The sequence below is a fragment of the Eurytemora carolleeae genome, unplaced genomic scaffold (assembly GCF_000591075.1).
Source record: "Eurytemora carolleeae unplaced genomic scaffold, Eaff_2.0 scaffold377, whole genome shotgun sequence".
Taxonomy (NCBI): Eukaryota; Metazoa; Arthropoda; class Copepoda; order Calanoida; family Temoridae; genus Eurytemora; species Eurytemora carolleeae.
In genome coordinates this window covers 217,850-242,198 of record NW_019396822.1, presented here as the reverse complement: position 1 = coordinate 242,198, position 24,349 = coordinate 217,850, and the positions used below count along the sequence as shown (strand labels likewise).

At 30.4% G+C, this 24,349-nt stretch overlaps 1 protein-coding gene and 1 long non-coding RNA gene across 2 annotated transcripts; one reads left to right on the top strand and one right to left on the bottom strand.

Moving 5' to 3' along the window:
• Positions 1–2,410: 2,410 nt before the first annotated feature.
• LOC111709069 (uncharacterized) lies at positions 2,411–13,750 on the top strand. The gene is made up of 7 exons (XM_023482655.1): positions 2,411–2,519; positions 3,526–3,585; positions 5,150–5,193; positions 8,876–8,942; positions 9,819–9,884; positions 11,319–11,350; positions 12,604–13,750. The coding sequence occupies exons 1-6, from the start codon at positions 2,434–2,436 to the stop codon at positions 11,341–11,343; spliced, it is 348 nt and encodes a 115-aa protein (XP_023338423.1). The 5' UTR covers positions 2,411–2,433; the 3' UTR covers positions 11,344–11,350; positions 12,604–13,750.
• Positions 13,751–16,339: 2,589 nt separating this feature from the next.
• Positions 16,340–23,754, bottom strand: LOC111709055 (uncharacterized). Its single transcript, XR_002766779.1, has 5 exons — positions 23,697–23,754; positions 17,413–17,473; positions 17,327–17,347; positions 16,900–16,975; positions 16,340–16,432 (listed from the first exon to the last, which is right to left on the bottom strand). It is a non-coding gene; the product is annotated as an uncharacterized LOC111709055 (long non-coding RNA).
• Positions 23,755–24,349: the final 595 nt, after the last annotated feature.

Here is a 24,349-nt window from a genome sequence, read left to right as displayed (position 1 = left end):
GAAACTAAACAAATAAGATTTTAGAAGTTGTTGATTGATTCATAAAAGATAAACAAAACTAAACAAATCCAAATCAGAACTATACCAATAATAGTTCCATAAAAATAATTTTGTTAGTACTTAAAATTTTAAATCAATTTGATAACATTTTATCATCTTATAACAGATTTGAACGCAAGTTTAAGGAGTTTATCAGATATTTAAAATGATTTTTTATTAAACCATATTCTTAACTTAATCTTTCGTAAGAAAAAAACGGCGCCAATGGAACTGTAGTTCGCGTAAGTTCAAGTGATTGTCGCTTCACAACGGTTCCATTAGGATTCACAACGGTATCCTTAGGATTTTCCTGATCACGTATGAATTATATATCAATGTTCGTAATTATGAAATATGATTATTTTTAATTGTGGTTTCTCTACAGAATTGATGTGCTCGTTTTTACTGCAGGGAAACAATAGAAATTATCAGATTTGACCAGCTTTGAAGCTAGAAAAACAACAATATCTTTCACATTATTAATCAGACAAAGGTTGCCATTTGGTACCGTTGTGGTATTGTTATCTTTGCATTGCATTGTATTTTTCTGGTCAAATATGAATAAGATATTAACTTTTGTGATTTTGAAATATGATTATTTTTAATTGTGGTTTCTCTACAGAAATGATGTGCTCGTTTTTACTGCAGGGAAACAATAGAAATTATCAGATTTAACCAGCTTTGAAAAACAACGATATCATTAACATTATTTATCAGACAAAAGGTTGCAATGCGTTAGAATTGAATTACTTGCTTTACATTATTATTTTGTTTTTATCCACAATTTCTCTCCAAATGGAAAACATTGTGAAAATATCTTTAACAAGACTGCAGGTTGAAAAAAAAATTATGCTGGATTTTATTTTCTCCGCAGGATTAGAGTTAGGCATTGTTATTATCTTTCCTTTTTTTAGGCAAGATTGTCAAAGAAATGGGGTTTCTTAGTTCCGGCCTATTCTTTCTTTCAGAGACAAATTTGACATATTTTCATTAAAAACTGATTGAAAATAAAATTTTAAATGAAGTTAGCCTCCAAAAAGCCTCAAATCCTAGAATCTATATATATACTTTGCTTGTCATATCTTGGTGTCTATTTTAAAAAACGTCAAACTGGTCGGGCCCAATCTTTTTGAGGCGATTTAGTGACCCCAAAAAAAATCATGGCTGCTAAGAATTACAAAAATTTGACTCCAATTTTTTTTTATTTTTGTAAAATTTTAAAAATCGACGGTAAAAATATTATCAAATCCGCAAAAATTTTTGTCATTGTTTTATATTGTACAAAGAGAAAATACTCACAAATAGATCCCCAGCTAAAAGTTGACATAGACGCGCCTTAAAAACCGGCTAATAGTAATAACAATGCCTAACTCTACCCCTGATAAAGTAAGGGTTTCAAGTTAAAAGTTTTTCTAATTTATTTAGTTTTTAAATAAAAGTAGAAGTGCAGGTATTTTTCATCAATATTCATTAGTTCACATGAAATACATCCTTTCAATTTAGTTCTATATAACATAGAAGTGAGGACAGAACTTACATAATCTTATTAAAAGAGATGATAGGGGGAAGGGAAAGGGGCAAAATAAAACTTTGATTATATAGGGGGGGGGGGCAATTGTTAAAAAGAGATTATAACCAAGGGTATAATGCAAGGAAAGTTAGTTGCGGTCGAGTATATTCTGCGTACATATTAAAACCAGTTCTCTTTGGGCGGAATTTGTAGACAAGAATGGGTGCATCAGTGTTCGTTTAGTATCCGAGGAGGTTAAAAGCATTGAATTTTGATAATTTTGATAATTCACATAATAGTTTCCTGTGACCAGAATATTTCATTGATTTTTTATGTGAAAGATGGATTCCATGTCAGGCTTTGACATCCGTCTTGTATTTACATTACATTTACATTACCGCCCAGAAACAGTACACTGCAGTACAAAAGATGTGTACACTTCTGAAATAACTTTCCTTGCATTACATCCTTGATTATACCAAACCGGCCAAACAAAAGTTTACATTTGCTACGATGCTATTTGTGTTAAAAAAAAAGCCAGACAGGTTTCGCAAAAACACTTAGAACAAAAATTGGGGGTGAATTTGGTAGTTTTGATAAGTATTTTCTGTTCACTATTTAAGGATAATGATTTAATAAGTTTAAGGCGAATAATTAGTCTTTTTTCTTTCTTTTAACCCAATAAAGGCTGGGGGGGGGGGGTCTGAATCTATGAATAGCCTGGGAAAAGGCCTTAGAGACTAGGTAAAGGGTTAAAATGCATGTTCATAGTCCAATTTTTCATGGCCAGCTCAAAGAAAAAAAAATGGACCGATAACTTTAATTATGTTATTATTTAATTAGTTATGACTAAAAACATCAATTAATTAAAACTTTGTTTAGGCATGCGAGGCTTATCTTTTTTATCCTGTCTTGTGGCCATCCTTGTTACAGTGTCCTACGGACAGTTTCTTAAACGGGCGCCATTCAAGTATGTAAATATTTCATTTATTCCATTTTAAAATGTTATTATGAAATATCATTGATACAGTAAAAACCAGAAAACTGTTAAACGACTGTCGTCTTTATTATTTCTTTAAATAAAGAAATATCGCTAAATAATTTGGAATTTGGATTTCTTTAATTTCTCTAAAAGAATTCGGGGTTCTGAATTTTTGTATAAAGTATCCTTAATCTTAAACGCTTAAGATCTTGATATCCGATGTATGCACTTTTGAATGCTCGATATCTCAATATAAAGTATGACCATCACGGGTTTTGGAAAAGGAATTAATTCTGCATAAAATGAAGATCAAGGCTTGATCCTTGGATTAAAACATAAATGTTCTGGCTTCTAGTTCTGGGAAAATTCAAGGAAAAGTTAAACAGTTAGAAACGACAAATTTCTACATTTTGAAACAAAACTTTTTTTAAATCTTATGTCAAAAAAAATGTTTTCGCCACAAAATACATATTTTTCTTTCCAAGAATAACAATGCTGTCATTAACTTAGTAAGGGCGCTGTTTTAATGTAAAACGGCATATTCGCATTGAAGAGTAACTTGAACTATGGAGACAATTAAAAAAACTAAAAACTACGTTTTTCAACTATGTTTTATAGTTCCAGAGACCGAATCTAAAGAATTTGAGAATTTAAACCGTGGCTCAAATATGGCTGGTTCCGGTTAAAATTGTATTGAGTTTTTCTAGATTTAAGTCGGCGCTCAAATAAAACCGGTTTTTGGGTGATTTGAGACGCGGCTTAAATTCATAAATTCGGACACTGGTTTCGATACATTTTTTTCCTCCCAAATAAAAAAGAAAATTTATTTGTCGTTAATAACGAAATGGCACTGTTTGTTATGTTGTATGGCAATAAACAATTACAAAAAAAAAAAAACGAGAAATGAGATATATAACATATAAAATATAGAATTAATATATAGTAATAAACAATAAAAAAAAAAAAAAAAAAAAACTTTTCAACAATTGTTTAGTTCCTGGGCAGGGAAAAGAGCTGAACATGATCTCAGCAATAGCAGATTGGACAATTCCAGGTAAAAAAAGTCAAATTTGATAACTAGGAATCCTGCACACTGCGATCTTGCCAGGCTACATTTGTTGTATAAAACGTGTTAGGGTGTCCATGTAAGAAATCTAGATCCGAGATTCTTCAACGATAACTATACTCAAAGTATAACTAGAATCTCACGGACTCTATCTCTAGCCAAAACTCAAGGCTCTCTATCTTTAGCCAAAACTCAAGGCTCTGCATACGTCCGTGTTAATCGACAAATCGTATTGAACTACTTTATTTTATATACAGGTGAAATTAAACTGACCGTAATGGCCAGTCAGGGTCAACATGAAACATGATAAGATAGATAAACGAACATAGATAAATAAGATATTACTAGCATGATTACATAATTCATTACATCCAGACTGAACATGTTGTTCCGGCTCGGATTATGAAACGCTTAGAGTGGTGTTTACAAAATAGTAGATTATATAAAATACATCCATTATTATCATTTTTACGAACAGACAACGAAATTGTAATAATCTAGAATATTTTATATTATGTATATAAATGAGCATTGATTTTTATTTAGAAAAGTCAAATGAAAAAAGTGACGTCATCAATTTTTCAGTTAAAAATCAAATAGTAAAAAGGCCAACATGTTCTTGAATGTCATGTAAAAGTCATCATAAATACGTGCACAAAACTGCGTACCCCTGCTAGACTGCTTTATCAATAAAAGAACAATTATCATGATGACTTCAAAATCATAGAGCTCTTTGAGAGAAATAATTCAATTGGTATGTATTGAAACTCATTATACGAAGTTGAAAGTCATTTCTCACAATTCTTTGAATTTAATTGCAACATATAAATTTTACTTTTCTCTTTCAAAGTAACATTATTAAAGTCAAATCTTTTATTCTACACTTTATCAATTAACAATCATAGATAGTAATTGGAAAAATACACAAAAAATGTTAAATCCAATTTAAAGCGATTATAACATAATATAATAAAATATATTATAATATAGAAATTATGTAACCCTCCTTTATAAATAAAAATACAAATAGCATGATGATTTCAAAATCATAAAGTTCTTAAAGAATACAAATCATCATTATGTTTTTCAACTTTATTATGAAAAGTTGGAACTCATTTCTTATAATTCTTTGATTTTAACTGCTTGCACTGAATTAATATATTTCAATTCTAAACTTGTATTAACATAAAGCCCATTAAAGTCCAAATTTGTATTCCAGAATTTTGAAATTACCAACATTATGTACGAAATAATGAGCAGAAAAGTTCAAAATTTTGGGATACTTTCGTACAGTTTTATATTACGAAATATAAGGGTTTCTTGATTCTTTGATATTTCAAACTAGGAATTTTAATCCTTGTTTGAATAGAAAAAGGGATTCATAAAATTTTGTTTGTGAAAATTAGACTCAATACCTTTGGAAATAAAATTGCAGAATTATGTTGAAATAACTAATGAATATACTGGTGCAATTAAAATCAAATAAATATAAGAAATTTAACTTCAAACTTAGCAATAGCAAGTATCTTAAAATTAAATTTTTTTCAAATAGGTTTGGATATGAAAACGGCCCCTTCTTCTCTTATGGCGGAGCAGGTAAAATATTTATAAAAACATATAGATTACAGGGTGTACCTAATACATTGATAAAAGCATACAGATTACAGGGTGTACCTAATATATTGATAAAAACATACAGATTACAGGGTGTCCCTAATATATTAATAAAAACATACAGATTACAGGGTGTCTCTAATATATTGATAAAAACAAACAGATTACAGGGTGTACCTAATATATTGATAAAAACATACAGATTACAGGGTGGACCTAATATATTGATAAAAACATACAGATTACAGGGTGTCCCTAATATATTGATAAAAACATACAGATTACGGGGTGTACCTAATATATTGGTAAACACATTAAGATTACAGGGTGTCCCAAAAAACACGGTAGAGTCTTATTATTCAGTCTTATCAAATCCTAGCTCTTAAATTAAAGTACCGTAACGACGGCAAAACACGGGTCAGTTAAAAAAAAATCAGCCCCTTTTATTGTGTAATAATCAGCCCCTTCTATTGTGTAATAATCAGCCCCTTCTATTGTGTAATAATCAGCCCCTTCTATTGTGTAATAATCAGCCCCTTCTACTGTGTAATAATCAGCCCCTTATACTGTGTAATAATCAGCCCCTTATACTGTGTAATAATCAGCCCCTTCTATTGTGTAATAATCAGCCCCTTCTATTGTGTAATAATCAGCCCCTTCTATTGTGTAATAATCAGCCCCTTCTATTGTGTAATAATCAGCCCCTTATATTGTGTNAAGTTGTCATTGTGTAATAATCAGCCCCTTATACTGTGTAATAATCAGCCCCTTCTATTGTGTAATAATCAGCCCCTTATATTGTGTAATAATCAGCCCCTTATATTGTGTAATAGTCAGCCTCTTCTATTGTGTAATTGTTGTTGATTTTAAAACTATTGTGAAGGCCACAAAGAGATAATAAAAAAAATTGTCTCCAAAAAAATTAACGGAGATATTCAATATTTGTTTCATTAAATGAACTCACAAGTCTGAAATAAAGAAATTAACACTAGGAGATCAGAACTCTTGAGGTAATATTGTTAATTTTGAACGCGGTGATCTCGATATCTAGTGTGATCTTTTTTTAATTGTGGATCAAAGATTATTCCCTCAATCTAAGGTATCCCTGCAGGCCGGGATTCCTCATGGAAATCCTCCGTGTTGGTCGCACCCTGAAGGGATCAAGCATATAAATTTAAAAGTTGTCACTGTGGATATCGACATCTGACATTGTAGATTTACGCCTGTTAAGACAATAGTTTTAACTTCTGATAATTTGTAAAGATTTATCAGTTGAAAAAAAGGGGAAAAAGTTACAAAGTTCCAAGTAAAACGAGAAAAAGACGACAATCATTCAGCAGTTTTCTGGCTCTTACCTGTAATATGTTTTAAGTAAAAATTTACCTGGTGCGTTGCGCAATACTTCCGGTTTTGCGCAAATAACCCAAAAAATAGCAAAAAACTTATTGCACTTCAGGCTAAGAAGCCGAGCGATGATGCTGCTACCTTAATAATTATTTCATATTTTGTTATTATTTTATTTTATATATTTCTTATTATTTTATTACTCCTGCAGGGATGTGGGGGGAGGCTAATTGATGAACCCTAGAAACAGTATCGAGTCAATATGTTGATTTATGCACTATTTGTGTAATCCGTTTCTAGGAAGAATTAGAATATTGCCATTTCGGAGACTGATCAAGTGGTGGGAAGGTAAAGCAAAGTCATATGTTTCAAAATGCACGGAAAGCACAGATTTTTCACACAAAAAATGTGTAGAAAATCATTCTTGTTGTGAAGATAAACATGGAGAGTATAAAAGTAACAAATTTCTATTGTAAATACTCTATTTCTAACTTTGGGAGTTTGATAAATCGTTTTTCTGTTTATTAACTTTGTAGCATTTATCCAATTAAAAGATCACAATCGGACACAAGGAAACCACTAAGATCAAGTATCTACAGAAAATTGTGGTTAAAGTGATAGTGGGTCACGTGGATTTAATGGTTCTGTCAATATTCCAGAAAGCTGTGACTTTCGATCACAATTTGACCCATTAAACATAATTTGTAAGCCTTTTTTCCTTTATACTTTTTTGTCGGCATATGCATTTTGAAGGAAAATGTATAAAATAAACAAATCCGTAAAGTAAAAGATTGTTGAATTAAAGACCAAAACACGTTTGATTTTAAATAGAAGAAACCGAATGCTGCTCACTCTGGTTAGTCCGGGGTGGGGTGTTATTTCAATCAACCTTCCATTGTAAAATGGCGTGTTCAATTCACATCAGTACCCTTTCACCTTAGACTGATCAAGGATGACAGAATTATTTTTATTATTCTACAACAACTAACGATGATGTTTGCAAGCTTTTTATTTTTATTATTATTAATATTTATTTAAGAAAACACGCGGATTATTCAGTCATCAATTATAAGATGAAGGTTCAAACGATACCGTTGTGATTAGGGTCTTACAGCACTTATAAATGTATATCAAACCACCCGTTCTATACATCATACAGTGGGTTCCATTTAACATACCCAAATATCATATTAAATATGCACCCCTAGTAAAAACAGTCAAAATGCACATCAAACCATTAAACTGGGTTTTTTTTATAAAATTTTTTTTTGAGCCACTTATAATTATGATATGACCCACTAAAGCGAGAGAGGGGTGAGGGCCGCCATGAGCCCCGCAAAATCGTCTCCGAGCCTCCGTATTCCCAGATGAATATTTAAATGACCTGGCGTTACCCCTAAACGTTAGAATAGATATTATAGAAGTAGTAAATCACAGTTTTTAAAGAAAAGATTTAGTCTTTTTATAGTAATGCAGTGTTTTCATGAAAATTCTAAAATATAAAATGTATGCATTACTTCTGTAATATCTATTCTGCAGGATGGGGGTATCATCAGGTCATTTTTAATACTCATCTGCGAATACAGAGGCTTGGAGACCATTTTGGGGGACTCAGTGCAGCCCTGCAACCCCTCCCTACTGAAGCACATGCATATTCATAAACTTAGTTGGTCGTCTTTACATTGTCATGTTTAGTGCTATAGTATATCTGAAGTCTAGAACCGTTCCAACAATATTATTCTCAGAAAGTGGTGGGACTTGGCAGTTTTAACATCTAACGGAGGGGGGGGGGGTAAGCGGATAAAAAGAGAGCATACATTTAGCAGAGGGGGGGGATCATGGGGCGGGGGATCTCATGAGAAAGAACTTCTTTCAAATGAGATAAAAACATATTGTAAATATACACGATGTCATATTTTTCAAGGTTCTAAGAAAAGAGAATCTTTCTTAGTGTTTGTAAATCTGTTGTAACTTGTATAACAAAACTTTAAGAATGTTGAATGATAAAAATGTGTATGGTTTTATGTCTTATGTGAATTTATCATTTTTAATAAACATGTAATCTTAACATGAATTTGAAACTTCAATTTTTAGAACTTGAGACACAGAAATCATTTTTACTGTGTTTAAAGCAAAATATAATGGGTAAAAAATAACATTTTTATTATTTAAGTTGAAATAGTGCAATTCCATTAGAACTTCCAAGGAAAACTTTTTCTTGGTCTTGTTGTTGTTTTATTGCATATTCCGTAATGCAAAAGGAACACTTGATTTGTTTTTTTTTTAATAATTCATAAAATTTATTGTTTTTGTTTCTCAGATATGAATAAGCGAGGTGACCGGCCTAGGGCATTCAGTAGCTGGGCAGGGAAGAGGGCACCGTTCAGGTAACAAAAATTGATCAAATTTAAATCAATCAAACAAATTCAAAATCAATCAATAGATTCAATTAAATCAACAATCAATTCCTTTGAATTAAAAAAAAAATATTCTATAAATCAATTGAATCAAAGAATTTATTAAATAGAATTCTTATCAAAGATACTGTAAACTTTTTTTAATTGATCCTTCACTGTTAGAGTAGAGAGTTCAATTCACATCGGTACCCTTAATAGCTTTGTCTTATCAAGTAGGAATATTTTTGTTTTTGAAAATTGTTTATTTTTTACATTTCTGGTTTTTTTGCACAAGTGAATTGCAAATTTCTTGCTTCAGAAACAATTCAGTCTGAAAAACGTTGGTATTCGGAATCTTCCACATTATTGATCAGATTTCAAGGTTACCGTATGTACCTGGTACATTTTTAAATGGAGAGTTACTTGAAATGAAGACGAAAGTTTCTTTAAACAAGATATTACAATGTTAAAAGCATACATAAAACTGATTTACAAGCTAGTTTGTTTAGGCCCTCTACATTTTTTGATCTCACAAAACTTAATTGAATTCAGGAAATATATAACAACAATTGATTAGAAAAAAGGTTTAGTGGGTATTCGGTACTGTTGTTAGTCGGACATGACCATTTTTAAAGAGAGAGACTGACTTGACATGGTTATAGTTGTGCTAAGACTGGGATAAATTTGTCAGGATTCAAATTTGAGACCTATGAGACATGTTTACAGTCCTCTTGGATTTTCCATTCTGTATCGCTTTTAAATTATTTGATAAAAGCGATGAAAAATGTTACAAAGATTCTTCAGAAAACAAATTAGTAGTGAAGATTCATAATACAGAGACAGTCTCTTTAAAATATGTTATTATAGTTCCTGGGCTGGAAAGAGGAGCGGTTATACTGAGAAACCAGAATGGTATAATGAGGACTACTCCAGGTTCACAATTTTTTTCTAACAATTATTACCAGTGACAAATTCCCAGGAATTGCCAGGGCTTTAATAAATTTCTACAAGTTCTTCTGGGGAAAACGTATTGAGAAATATTAAAGAAAAATATTTATAATCACGAAACCTCTCATTGCACTCTGAAAGGAGGTTTTAAAAATATGTGTTAAAGAACATCTTTTCGGCTGAGGAATAAAATCCTTCCAGCTGAGGGGATCTTATAACAATTGAAAAGTTCAATTTAGTTTTTTTAAGTCAATTTAGTCTTTCATTGTAAATTAAATGACTTGGCAAAGAGAAAAACAAATTTACAGCTGCAAGGAACTATGAATGAAAAATAAAAGAATGAATTCCTTTATAGGAAACAAGTTCAATTGTAACCGAACAGATTGTCAAGTACAATAGATGGCAACAGCAAAATCAACAAATTATGCACGACGTCACAAGTGTCAAATGTGTGAAGAAAAACGACATGTAGATATGATTTCCGAGATTCAGCAGAGATAAATGTCGTCTTTGCAGGAATACGTAACAAATATTTACAACTCAAAATTACATGGAGTATAATTGCTGTCATTTGGTGGAATCATCCTTTTTTCTCACTGTGACTTGACACTTGTGACGTAGACAGCTGTACTTAAAGTGTACGCATTCTTTACGTTGCCATCTATTGCACTTGACAACCTATAATTGCAAGTAACAAGTTTATCCTTCCTGGTTAAAAAATTGCACTGCCATGCAATTTTGACGTTCTCTAACTCAGATTTAATGACTTTTGATCAGAATTTAGTTGACATAAACATAAACATAAATATAAACATAAACATAAACATAAACATAAACATAAACATAAACATAAACATAAACATAAACATAAACATAAACATAAACATAAACATAAACATAAACATAAACATAAACATAAACATAAACATAATCATAAACATAAACAGAAACTTAAACATAAACATAAACATAATCATAAACATAAACTTTTCGTTTTCTTGTTCAGTTTATTGTTTGCGAACAAATTTTATACGAAAAAGTCTATAAGAAAACTCGGTGAATTTAAAAATTGTAGAATTATATACCAAAACGCGTTAGAAAATGTGATTTTCATGGCTTGATTTGTTTCAAGATTCCTTAACATTACCCCCCCTTCCCCTTTCCCTCGATATTCCATCCCTTTGATTTTCTTAAGAACCCTCCATTAGAATTCAGAATTGAACCCATGCTCAAGTTCTCTCCTGTAATCAGCATTACACAACTTCAGATTTGCCCAAATATAAAACTTCATGCTCCCAAGGAATAGATTTAAAGGAAGGTACTTACTGCTTATCATCCACTCTTAAATCTTCTAAGACACAGTTAATTTTTTTTAACAGTGTTATTTTTATTGCTTTGAAATCTTAACTTTTCTTTCAGGAAAAGGAGAAGCTTGAAGAATTAATTTCAAGGTTAGTAAAATTTCATTTCTAATTTCTTCATTCTCGATTTAATCAAAATACATTATTTACCTTAAGTAAAAGTTCTTTGAAGATAACGATCCAACAATTGAAATGATCTTCTGTCTAGAATAAAAGAAATGGGTTAAAATTAAGAAAGTAACGATGTTCAGGTCACAGCTAACTAATAACGCAAGCAACAAGATATACATTCCGTCCAGTCGTCCCTGAGCCGGAAATTTGCGCGATTTTCGTTGAACGAAGCTTTCGGGTTTAATTGCGCAGATTGTGATTCGAGAAATCAGAAAACAAAAAGATAATGTAAAGAAACCACATGAAATAATAATTCTTAAAGGGAGTGACCGGCTATGTAAGGTAGTTGAACTGAGTATGCAGTGTTGTGGAAAGCTTCTTTCGGATTCATTTGAGACATATAAAGCTCTTTAAAGATCTGTAAATCCTGAGTTTGAGCGCAAATTCGATGTTCAAAACTTTTACTTTGGGGGTGGATACGTTTTCAGAATCAGTTCTTTTAAATTATTAAATAACAACGACATTAAATGTATAGGAACATGTTGAGCAAATAAAAATTGGTCTTATCATCGAAAATAAGTAATCTTGTTCAATTATTAGTTTCTATTTTCTTATTATTCTGGTTTCTCATTATTCACAAAGATTTTCGCAGATTTTCTAAAATTATTATTGAAAAGACGACATTTGAAGAATTTGAAGAAATCTGCGAATAAATTCAAAGAAAATAAGAAATTCATTATAATAATGAAAACGAATTAATCGATTTTAACATTGATTTATTGTCAAATTTCTTTTAAGAAATATGTTCCTAACTATTTAATTTATAGATTACTGTATAATTTTTACTTTAATTTTCGTTGTCGTTATTCAATAATTAAAAAAACTAATCCTGAAAACGTATCCACTCCCAAAGTAGAAGTTTTGAACGTCGAATTTGCGCTCAAACTCAGGATTTACAGATCTTTAAAAAGTTTAATAAGTCTCAAATGAATCCGAAAGAAGCTTTCCACAACACTGCATACTCAGTTCAACTACCTTACATAGCTGGTCACTCCCTTTAACAATAATATTGGTATCACAGAACTGTCAGGTCCCATTCATGAAACCGGGTTTCGATACTGGGTTTTTATTGCGATACTTTGTCTTAAGTTTCGGGCTCTAAAGTATGTTTATCCTATTTTTGGTAACCCTGTAGTAAATTTAATCATTTTTCAATTTGTTTATACTTTTAGGATTGCCAAGGGATTATAAAACCTCTACGAAACGAAGATTGGTTTTTAACGATAAACTCCTGATCAGGATTTTAGAAAATCAAATTAAAATTTATTTAAATGAAGAAAAACAACCTTTGTATCAAAGATCTCTTGAATATTAATCAAACATATTTTCAATTTACTTTAATATTTTGTTTATTGACTTGATTTGTAAATAATAAGGAAGCTATAATTTTTAGACCATATAAAATAAATGTAGCTTTTCAACTTACAATTAAGATTACTAATCAATTACATTTCAGGATGGAATTGTGTCCAAAAATAACTCAATGTAACATTGTTTATCCTAAGATCACTTATTTATCCATATTACAAAATAACACATTTACCCTTTTTGCATTGTCAATGTAGAACATTTCATGCAAAATTTATTTTCACATTTATTTATTTTCAACGACAAAATTGTAATATAATTTTATTCTTTTATCATATTCTCAATAAATTGCGCTTAGCATACTACGTACAGTACATTTCACTTGAGACTACTTATGTACATAAAGGACTTTATATTTCACTGTATTTCGGACCTGACCAATTAAATAACACAAAACAATAGCGTACTGTCTCTTCGTCGGTTTTCTTATAGGAAATCTACCAATGAGTACGTGTGAAAATAGTGCACTGCAAATTTTTTAAAGAATTGTAAACAAACAAATGTGTAGCTTACATTTCTTCAAACTGTAGTACTCTTTTTTATGAATTATTAAATGGGGGTTCCAATCGAAGCTTCTTTGAACACTATAATGTACTGTACATTGTTCAGTACTCAAAACGCATACAATTTGACTATGTTGTTCCGTACATACAAACATTGCGTACATTGTACAGAAGAAATCCAAGGGGCTTGAAAACGAAATACTGTGAACATATTTAGCATATACTTGTCAGTTTTCTTGATATTTGATTATATTAATGTAGTGATTTATTAATTGATTGAGAACTATCAGAGGAGGATAGAACTCAACTCTCTAAAATACATTATCATTTTTCAATAATATATTATTAAATGTAATTCTTTAATCACTGTGATGATTCAGTTGTAATATATCTTTTTCAAAGAAATTTTCAGTTTTTTTGTCGACAAAATATATTGATATTCCACAATTTTTAAAATATAAAATGCTTTAGATTTGCAGCGCAATACAGCTAGAAGTTTGTTTAAGTTCACTGTTCTGCTTGTGGTCAGATTTGAAGATTTTAACAATTTTATAAAAAGAATACCAGTGTCCGAATTTTATGAATTTGAGCTGCGTCTCAAATCCGCCAAAACCCGCTTTCAATTCAGCGCCGTCTTAAATGTTGAAAAATCTTGAAAGTGAAACCAGTCATATTTGAGCCGTGGCTTAAATTTAAGGCCCGGCTCAAATTATTTAAATTCGGCCTTAGGTATGATAATATAAGATAACAAAGAGAAGAGGTATGATTCTATTTAAGTCACGGAAAAAAGTTATAAATAAACCTGGAAATAGAAACTAGGGTGGAAAAGTCCCGAAAATACTGTAACTGGAAATAAAGTCCTATGTTTTAGATTCCTTGACATTTTTTTCGTGAATGGTCGGACTTTATTTTCAGATTCTTTTTTTCATAGGACTTTTTCCGTGCCAAATATTAGGACTTTATATCCGAAAACTGTTAGAAGATTCTGCATTAAATACATGTATCAAAAAAAAATGTTGAGAGAACTTTTTTGGTGCAGTTATACCGAAGAGTATAGGGTTTAGTTCAAAATTTTGACCCATAAAGAAAGTATGCGCAAAAAAACGAATCAAAACGAAGCTGTTAAATTAAAACGAGCGTTTTTTGGTTCGTTTTTCTCTGAGGCTTAAAATACTGCACAAAGTTTAATAAAAAGCAAACTTGAGCAGAATACACTTTTAAAATATTGGAAGTTTTATTAAGGTTGTTAAAAACTGACAAAAACCACTTACACCCACCCCTAATTACAGTTTACTGTGAGCTGTCATTTGTTTGCTAAGTTACGTTTCTTGACATCTAAAAGATTAAAAAAGGAGGTTTTTTAAAATATGTGTAATTAAGATTAGGTGCATTCTTAAACTTACCGATATATTCTTTTTGTATGATCAATTATGCTACAATAGGACGGAAATAAAATAAAACTTTAAACTCCCTTTTCACTTTGTGATTCTCTTTTTATAAAAAAAGATATTGAGAAGCTTACTTAGGAAAAAAGTGTCAATACATTTTATTCATTTTCTAATACAAACAGATTTCCCCTGGGCATATGTATTGTAAAGTCTACATTGACACAATTACAAAACATACATAGTTCTTATATACAAGGTTTCCCATGGCTATACAATCGTTGTATATTCCGAGCTGGTACAATTTAATCTGTATAAGCATTAACTTGCTGACCAGTCTGGACCATCTAGCGTGAAATCGACCCAACACGTTCAATGTAACAAATATAGTCTGCAGGCAAGATCGTTGTACGTCAGAGACGCGTAAGGCTGTGTGGTCAAAAAATTCAGTATTTCATTTAAAGAAAGTAAAACAGTCATAATCAGAAAGACCCGGAATTAATTGACAGTCAATCAGGCGATATTACAATATATCTCTGGAAATTTTAAAGGCAGACCACATTTTGGAAATGGCTGGACTATGGCTATTTGTGATTATCGTTTCATCCTGTTTGTATATTTGTAAAATTAGATTGTAAAATTAGATTGTAAAATTAGATTGTAAAATTAGATTGTAAAATTAGATTGTAAAATTAGATTGTAGTAAAATTAGATTGTAAAATTAGATTGTAAAATTAGATTGTAAAATTAGATTGTAAAATCGTCTGATTAATTGTGAATAAATTACGGGTCTTTCTGATTAGGACTGTACAATATGTACTAATTATAAAGATATATTTCTGATTAGGACTGTACAATATGTACTAATTATAAAGATATATTTCTGATTAGGACTGTACAATATGTACTAATTATAAAGATATATTTCTGATTAGGACTGTACAATATGTACTAATTATACAGATATATTTCTGATTAGGACTGTACAATATGTACTAATTATAAAGATATATTTCTGATTAGGACTGTACAATATGTACTAATTATAAAGATATATTTGCGAACTTTGTTTACATCATTAAAATATTTTTTGCCCTGTCAGAAAAAAAACTGTTCATTGAAAGAGCAAGACCCAATTTAGTTTAGTAGGAAAAGTCTGTTAACACGGCTCACTAATCAGCGCAGAAGGGCCTGGCAATTGTTTGTTCGTAAAAAAACTAGTTTTTAGCTAACCAATGACATCATAGGCGGAATGTAAACAAATTCCCCTCCATAGGTTCTATAAGTACTCTTTTCCCCATGGAATATTTGTACGATAAATAATACTGGTGTTTTTTCCTGTTGTAGTTCTTTATGGCAACTGTGAGACCCCCCAAAAATGCGGAAAAGAAAGACGACATTACAGTAATCGTGTGTGCATATAATGTTGGTATAAAGCAAATAGTTTAACCAGTAGTTCAAAAATAAACTTATTCAGTGAAATTGGTCTAGTTACGCTGTGTACACTGTTCCTTGGACTAAAATCGTTACTTGAGTCTTTCCATTTCATTGTTTTATGGATGCCGGTGTCACATGATATGGATCCCGGCCGCAGGCCAGTTGCTATGTTTTTTAAGCCTGAGTTCACAAAGAAACAAAAAATTAAACAAATACACATATCTTAATATCTATTATTCAATATTTTATTTTAAATGACATAATATGCATTTAGGAATTAGATTGTTTCAGCCTAACAGCCTCCTCCACTAAAAAGATAAAAATACATTAAAAATAAATTATTAATTTATATTTATTCTAAAAGAAAAGGAAATTTCGTTTAAATGCAGATTGAATAAAAATTGTGCACAAATAAAAAATCCCACAATTTGTTTAGATGAATAAAATAATCTAGTTTTAAAAGATTTCAAAAAAAATCTTGTGCAAAATTAGATTATTAATCTATTTCATTTGAAAAAAATTATGTAGGTTTTATTTTTAACTTTCGATGATTGATTATAAATGGGAAAGACCCCTGTTCACCCAAGAACTGTTCGTATCCCTTTCTTTAAATATTGAGCATTCCAGCTTGTTTATAAATCGTTCTTACTGCGTTCATTAATATTTTCGACCGATGTCAGTTGATTAAAACGATCGTCCTTGATAACAAAGCATTCGATCATATATTAATAAATCAGCTGATCATTCATAAATTAGCTGATAAAGAATATTTCACCTGCAGCTCTGAATATTTGTTAGGTTAGTTTCAACTATTTGCCTCCCCACGGGGAGAAGGTTCGAGTAACCATGACCTTTTGAAAGGAAAATTTGAGTGGTCGCTAAGATTTAGAAAAAAAGACAGTGATCGGAATTAATATTAATGCAATGAAGATGACTTTTATTCAAGTTTTGATTATTAAAAAGCTTTTTTTCCAATTACAAGTTTACCAGTAATGAAAGAGAAGCTTTGTTTAATTGACAGTTTCTCTTTGTTTCGATTTATGTATTCTTGCTGTTAAAAAGCTTGATCTAAATCAAAATTGAAATCGACAATCGTCTTCATTGTATTGATATATGCGACGACGACTTTAGTTCAAACTAAAAGCTTGTTCATGAAATAAATTTTATACTTTTTTTGAACTATAAAGCTTTAAAATATTTACCAAAGGACGCTCATCAGGAACCTAAGAAATATTAAAGTTAACATAAATATCGATTTTTAAAATTTAAAAAATATTATTTACTTTACCGAGTAATCTGCGGTCTCTCCGTTCCTCATTTGGGAATTGTCCCTTTTTGCCTGACTTTTGCTTAAACAAAGAACAAGAAAATAGATGTTTTCAAAGCTATTTATCTCTTCATTATAAGAACGTAATAGAAAACAAATGATCCATGCAGTTATAAAACAAAACTATCAAACAAACTTTTAAAAAAATAAGAATTTCACAAAATAAATATATCTAGCTAATATCATATTTCTGTCTATAACTATTACCTAGAAAAATCATAATAAATTGTACACCCTGTATACTACAATATTACATATTAAATGTACAATAAGCAGACTGTTAGGCGGGTAATAAATTTAAAATATATTTAAACTGTTTATATCTCGGAACAATTGCCTATAAACAAGATTCTATTTAAAGGATAGATAAAGTTTATCTGTTTGTATCCACATCTGAACGTTTACATAATTTATATAAAGTAGTAATCTCTGTTTAGGTGTCTGTTTGTTGTTTGTCTGTTCGATCATGAACCCCTACACCGATTTGCCTCAAAATATCATTAGGAACCACGGAAATGTTCTTAGCTTTCAGTTAAAAAATTCAAGGTTAAATGAGACGACTTTTTATGAAGATTATTTTCCAGGTAAAGCTGGATTCCCAAGCTAGTATATACTCGTATATATGAGCAAAGAGCTTTATTATTTAGATTTTAAAATTGTAAAATGAGCGTTGACCATGGACCGTGGACTTATGACTGCCCATATATTAATTCATAAAATTATTATATAATTAATTCGAAACAAATAAGTTCGATTATTCCATTGATTGGCTACTTGCATGCTATTCTTTAAAAATATCTATTTATTTTATTTTTCCTTTTCAAATAATAGTTTATTATACTGTAGTTTGGTAAAATGTTTGCAAGAACTGGAAAATAACTTTGCTCCACAAGGAATAGTTAATATCCTGATTAGACTATTAGACAAAGAATAGTTAATATCCTGATTAGACTATTAGACAAGGAATAGTTAATATCCTGATTAGACTATTAGACAAGGAATAGTTAATATCCTGATTAGACTATTAGACAAGGAATAGTTAATATCCTGATTAGACTATTAGACAAGGAATAGTTAATATCCTGATTAGACTATTAGACAAGGAATAGTTAATATCCTGATTAGACTATTAGACAAGGAATAGTTAATATCCTGATTAGACTATTAGACAAGGAATAGTTAATATCCTGATTAGACTATTAGACAAGGAATAGTTAATATCCTGATTAGACTATTAGACAAGGAATAGTTAATATCCTGATTAGACTATTAGACAAGGAATAGTTAATATCCTGATTAGACTATTAGACAAGGAATAGTTAATATCCTGATTAGACTATTAGACAAGGAATAGTTAATATCCTGATTAGACTATTAGACAAGGAATAGTTAATATCCTGATTAGACTATTAGACAAGGAATAGTTAATATCCTGATTAGACTATTAGACAAGGAATAGTTAATATCCTGATTAGACTATTAGACAAGGAATAGTTAATATCCTGATTAGACTATTAGACAAGGAATAGTTAATATCCTGATTAGACTATTAGACAAGGAATAGTTAATATCCTGATTAGACTATTAGACAAGGAATAGTTAATATCCTGATTAGACTATTAGACAAGGAATAGTTAATATNCCCCCCCCCCCCCCCCGGCCAGAAAGGGTTAAGAATGATAAAAATTTAGAAACCAAGCATTGATCTCTAATCTCTATATCCAAAATTCTAAAGTTTTCAACTCTGTTCTGTAATTAAATCAAAGGTTGATGAAGAAAGCCTGTGTTCTTTCTGTCAACTTTGCCATGTTTTATATTGGGAAGCTTCCCAATATAAAACAAATATTAATAAATAAATAGAACATTGATGAATATAAATTATTTCATAAATTAGAACCAATAGATTTAAACCCCTGTGGGATTCAATGATAAAACCTTTGGTTTATTATTGAATGCCAAGGAAGTTAAATTTTCATTGATTCTAGTTTTTATAAGAGTAAATGATACATTACTTTGTAACATGGACGTGTATTGATAAGTTTTTAGGTTGGAGGGATATGCAGAATATTTTGCTTTGTTATAAATGTATTTCTCAGAAACTGTAAAATCTGAAACTTTTTTGTATGACTCATGAACCTGAAGAATATTTGAAAAACACGAAGTAAAAACTTTTTCAATATAAATTTTGAATTATAATTTTCTTTGTAAACATGGATCCAGTCTACATATCTTAGTTCTGTGCCTTGAAAGAACGTGTTTGTAAATAAGTAAAGACGGCAGTTATCAAATTTCTCATGTCTTTTAAAATTATGAGATCAATTTTGTTGTCCTTTCCATTAACTAATTTTATTATTAAAGAATAATATTCTCGATTTATAACATCGTCCTTGGAACTGGTTTTTCTTTTTAAACATCGGTCATTGTGGTTTTATTGTAAAAGTGACTTACACATATATGTAGCAGAGACAACATTTTTAATTTCGGTTTATGCCAAGTACCGTACCGACTTTTAATCAGGTAAAGCCAGTCTAGCAGTACGGTACACAGACAGACTATGAAAGGCAAATCGGGACAGTACACCAAATAAATCAGCCCATTCTAGTGCAAGAGAAGAAAATAGAAAAAAAGCTCTGTTTACAGTTGAAGAAAAAAATCATGGATTTCTATTAAGTTGTTATTAAGACATAGGTTTAAAGGGGTCGTTCCGAATATTAAGACATAGGTTTAAAGGGGTCGTTCCGAATATTAAGACACAGGTTTAAAGGGGTCGTTCCGAATATTAAGACACAGGTTTAAAGGGGTCGTCCCAAATATTTCATGTTACTTTATAAGTAAAGGAATAGGATCACTTCAAATTACGTAGACAGTCCCTTTAAAAAAAATACCTTCAACTTGCTTACCGGCCCAGGAGTTAAACGCTGCTTTCTTGGAGACACGGAATCCTACAGGGTGTCCAAATAAATACAAGAAATATTAAAAGGTCATTTTTGATTTCCGATCGCTAAAAATTGACTAAATGTGTGTCTACTGTCTAAAGGTTCTCGTAATCTTGAGAATCGAAGAATTTTTTTTATTTTTTGGACAATTTCAGCTTTGCTTCAAAATTACCCACAAAGGATGAGACCTTCTTTTCCAAATCATTAAAATAAGTCATTAAAATTCTAATTGACGATAAAAATAATTTTTCATAATTTCAGCTTTTCTACCATGGTTACCCTCAAAGGACGAGACTGCAGAGACGACTGTTAGATAGATAGATAGATAGATATTTCGGCTAACATTATAATAAATACATTTTACTTTTTATAATTTTTTACTTAACAATTATTAGCCAGGGCTACAGCCTAACCATTTCTGGTTGTTTTGATTGGCTGGCCCTCCAAAGTTTTATAGAAACATTTTATTTTTTAAAATTAACAAATAACGAATACATTACACAATTCACAAAATATTTTTTTTTTTAAAAAGGGGGGGAAAGAAGGATGGGTGAATAGCAAAGGGAAAAAGGGAAGAGAAGGAGAAACCCCAGAGCTGAAAAATCCAATTTTTGTAGATAATATGTTACAGAGTGGTTTACAAGATTTTCAAATTACATGAGTAGCAGTTCCTGTTTTTACATTTAAATTCCTTATATTTAGAAGCCAGATATATTTTCATATTCGTTTTGAAACTAAGTACTGATATTGGAACACTATTCCAAATTCTCGTGAGAAATATTTTTGGAAAAGATTTAAGATATTTGTTTCTTATTAATTCCAATTTAAAACTTTGTGTCCTATTAGGTTCTACAAATGGAGCAAACATTCCATTAAAAGACGAAGGAAGTTTTTCTTTTATATATTTATACATAAAAGTAGAAGCATTATGTTTGTGTATATCAGATAATTTAAGCATTCCAAGTTTAGAAAACAAAGGATCTGTATGCTGTGAATACCCTTTATCTGACCAAGTCCGTATTGCTTTCTTTTGAAGTTTAAATAATTTTCCTATTTTATTGTTTGTTGATGACCCCCATGCTAAAATACCATACTCTAATTGAGATTTTATTAAACTTTCATAAACTATCTTTCTTATGTTTAACGGGAGAAGCTTTTTAACGCTTTTCAGGGCAAAAATTGCACCAGATAATTTTGCACAAATACCATCTAATTGATAAATCCAGTTCAAAAATTTGTCAAATTTTACACCGACAAACTTGAAATATTTATCTTTGCAACATATTCCTTCAATAATTTCATTTCCTATTTTGAGATCATCAAATGGCATAGATTTATTTCTAAATACAATATATTTGGTTTTTGAAACATTAAGTGTTAACTTATTAGCCTGAAACCAAGATGATGCTTTAGAAAGTTTAATTGTTTATTGTCTGTTTCCCTATATTCATGATTAACTTATTAGCCTAAAACCAATAAGATGCTTTAGAAAGTTTTAATTGTTTATTGTCTGTTTCCCTATATTCATGATTCCCTGCAACTGTAAACTGTTTTTTCCTTGCCAAATTATTAAATAAACCATTAAAATACAATATTTCAGGCAGAATACTTAGAATAACCTTGGAGTTGTCAGTCGTCTTCACAGTCTCAACCTTTGTGGGTAACACAGTATCTATCTTCAAAACTATCACGCAAAACAACATAGTATAATCTTATTTTTAGCTTTTAAAACTTTTTAAAACTTTTAGAAAGTGAAAAGATATTTTTAATGAAATATTTGTTCTGAGTGACGTATTTTGTGTACATTATATGTAAGAGGATGGATATATCGTTGAATGGGTGGATATATTATGATAGGAAGCTTGGAAATTGGTTTTATATTTCTCAAGAGTAAAAACTTGTTATTTTACCCCCCATACATTCAACAATCTAGCTCTCAACGGACAAAAAGATATTTTTTAATATATATTTGGATTTGAGAATCGATCCAAAAAAGTGTTGCAACTTTTCTCATTTTTTGTTTTACTTTTTTGTCAGAATTTATAATTAAGGGACGTCATAAACACACAGAAAAATAGTTTTTTTTCCAAGACAGGGCCGGTTTGGAAGTTTTAAATTGTCTTTGACTTTGACTTTTTATTTTTAACTAATTTTTGTAGCCCTAGACATGTACATTTGAGAACCATAAAGCACTAGATTTTAGCTTAATTAGTAATTGCAACAATGGTCACTTAAATACATATTTACCTGTTACCCCTCCTTGGTTTTCCAGGATATCAGGGCCCCTGCTCAAAACAAAAACTGATTCCTGGCGTACTTATAGAAATTTGTCCATGGGGGGAGGGCCTAAATTTGTTTCTCGGCTGAAAACTTTTGAATTGGATATCCTTTATCCTGATCGCTTAATCAGAATAGCACCAGTGTTCTGGAAACCATAAGATAGATTTTACNGTTCAAGAAAAATTTAAGATTAAATGCATCTAATTGATAAATTAATTTTCATTTCTATCAGATATTTCTGTGAAAAGCAAATGAAGTGGTTCTTAAATATTTATTTTTTATATTTATTTATATACATCAAATATTCTTTACAGAAACCTCGAATGAAAATAAATTTACAATTATCAAGGTTTATTATCTCTTTATTTTTAAGCAAACGCAACCCTTCAATTAAAACGGATCCTAAAATATTTGTAAAATAAATTATAATTTTGATTTTGATACCTCTGATGATGCCCAAGTGGGTAAAATGTCCCACCATCAGAAATCCATAAACTGAAATATAATTTGTAAAAGAAAATTTTTAATATTGCTCTAGGTATACAGGGTGAAAATAAAAATCAAAAAGATATTAAGGTTGGACAGGGTGTCCTGTTAAACATGACAATTGAGAGGCTTTTAGGAGATATTTGATATCTTACGTTCTTGAATGTAAATTATAAAGATAACTAAAAATTGATATTTTTCAAATATGTCATCTCTACAGTATTTCTCAAATACCATTCAAATACTGATTTTGATAGAGACAAAAAAGGAAAATGTCAGAGTTTAAACAAGTCCCCCCCCCCCCCTATATATACATAATATATATCCCCTATATATACATAATATATATATATATCTTTTGAAAAACGATATCTTCCTCCTGAAGTTGTATAGGGAAAGGTATCTTTGTGAATCGATGAGGCAACTCTTTAAATTGGGGTCGCCTGAGATTATTTGAAAGGCCCTGATTTATAGAGTGGAGTGTAAGATTCACATGATTCCCTATAGTTGTGACCCTGGTTAAAAGTTATAAATAAATTTTACCTTAAACTAAAAACACCTTTAGCATCATCAGTTAACCGGAATGGATCTAGAGATGACAATTTGCGTTCGTTTTAAGCAAAATTTCGCATTTTATCGCGAAAATGAATTAAGCGAAAAAATGCGCAATTGTTTAAAAAAACTTGTGGAATTCTCTGCTCTGGAAGCTCAGCACAAAAAGTTTTATTATATGCGAAAATTTTCGCATTTTTCGCAAATTAACGAAATGGGAAAAAAAATTTCGCGAAATGGTTTTCCCTTTTCGCTGGAAACCCTACTTCTAATGTTACCTTAATAGATAGTGTGCACAAAAAATGAAACAATTGATGGATCCTCTGCACTAACTTTATTTCAATCCGACATTTCTGATTTGAGAATTTGATATATTCTTAACTGAAAACTTTAGAATTGGATAAATATCCATCGTGGACACTTTTAATTTAATTGTTAATCTTGGATTTTGGATATCCTTATGGAGTTCTTTTGATTGTACGCGCAAAAGTTCATTTTTTAGATTATTTTTTAGTTGAATTTTATACACTTTACAGGATACAAACTAGAGATTAAATTAATATTAACCCTATTTACCCAGATTCATTGACTGTCGGTATAGGGAAAGGTATCTTTGTGAATCGATGAGGCAACTCTTTAAATTG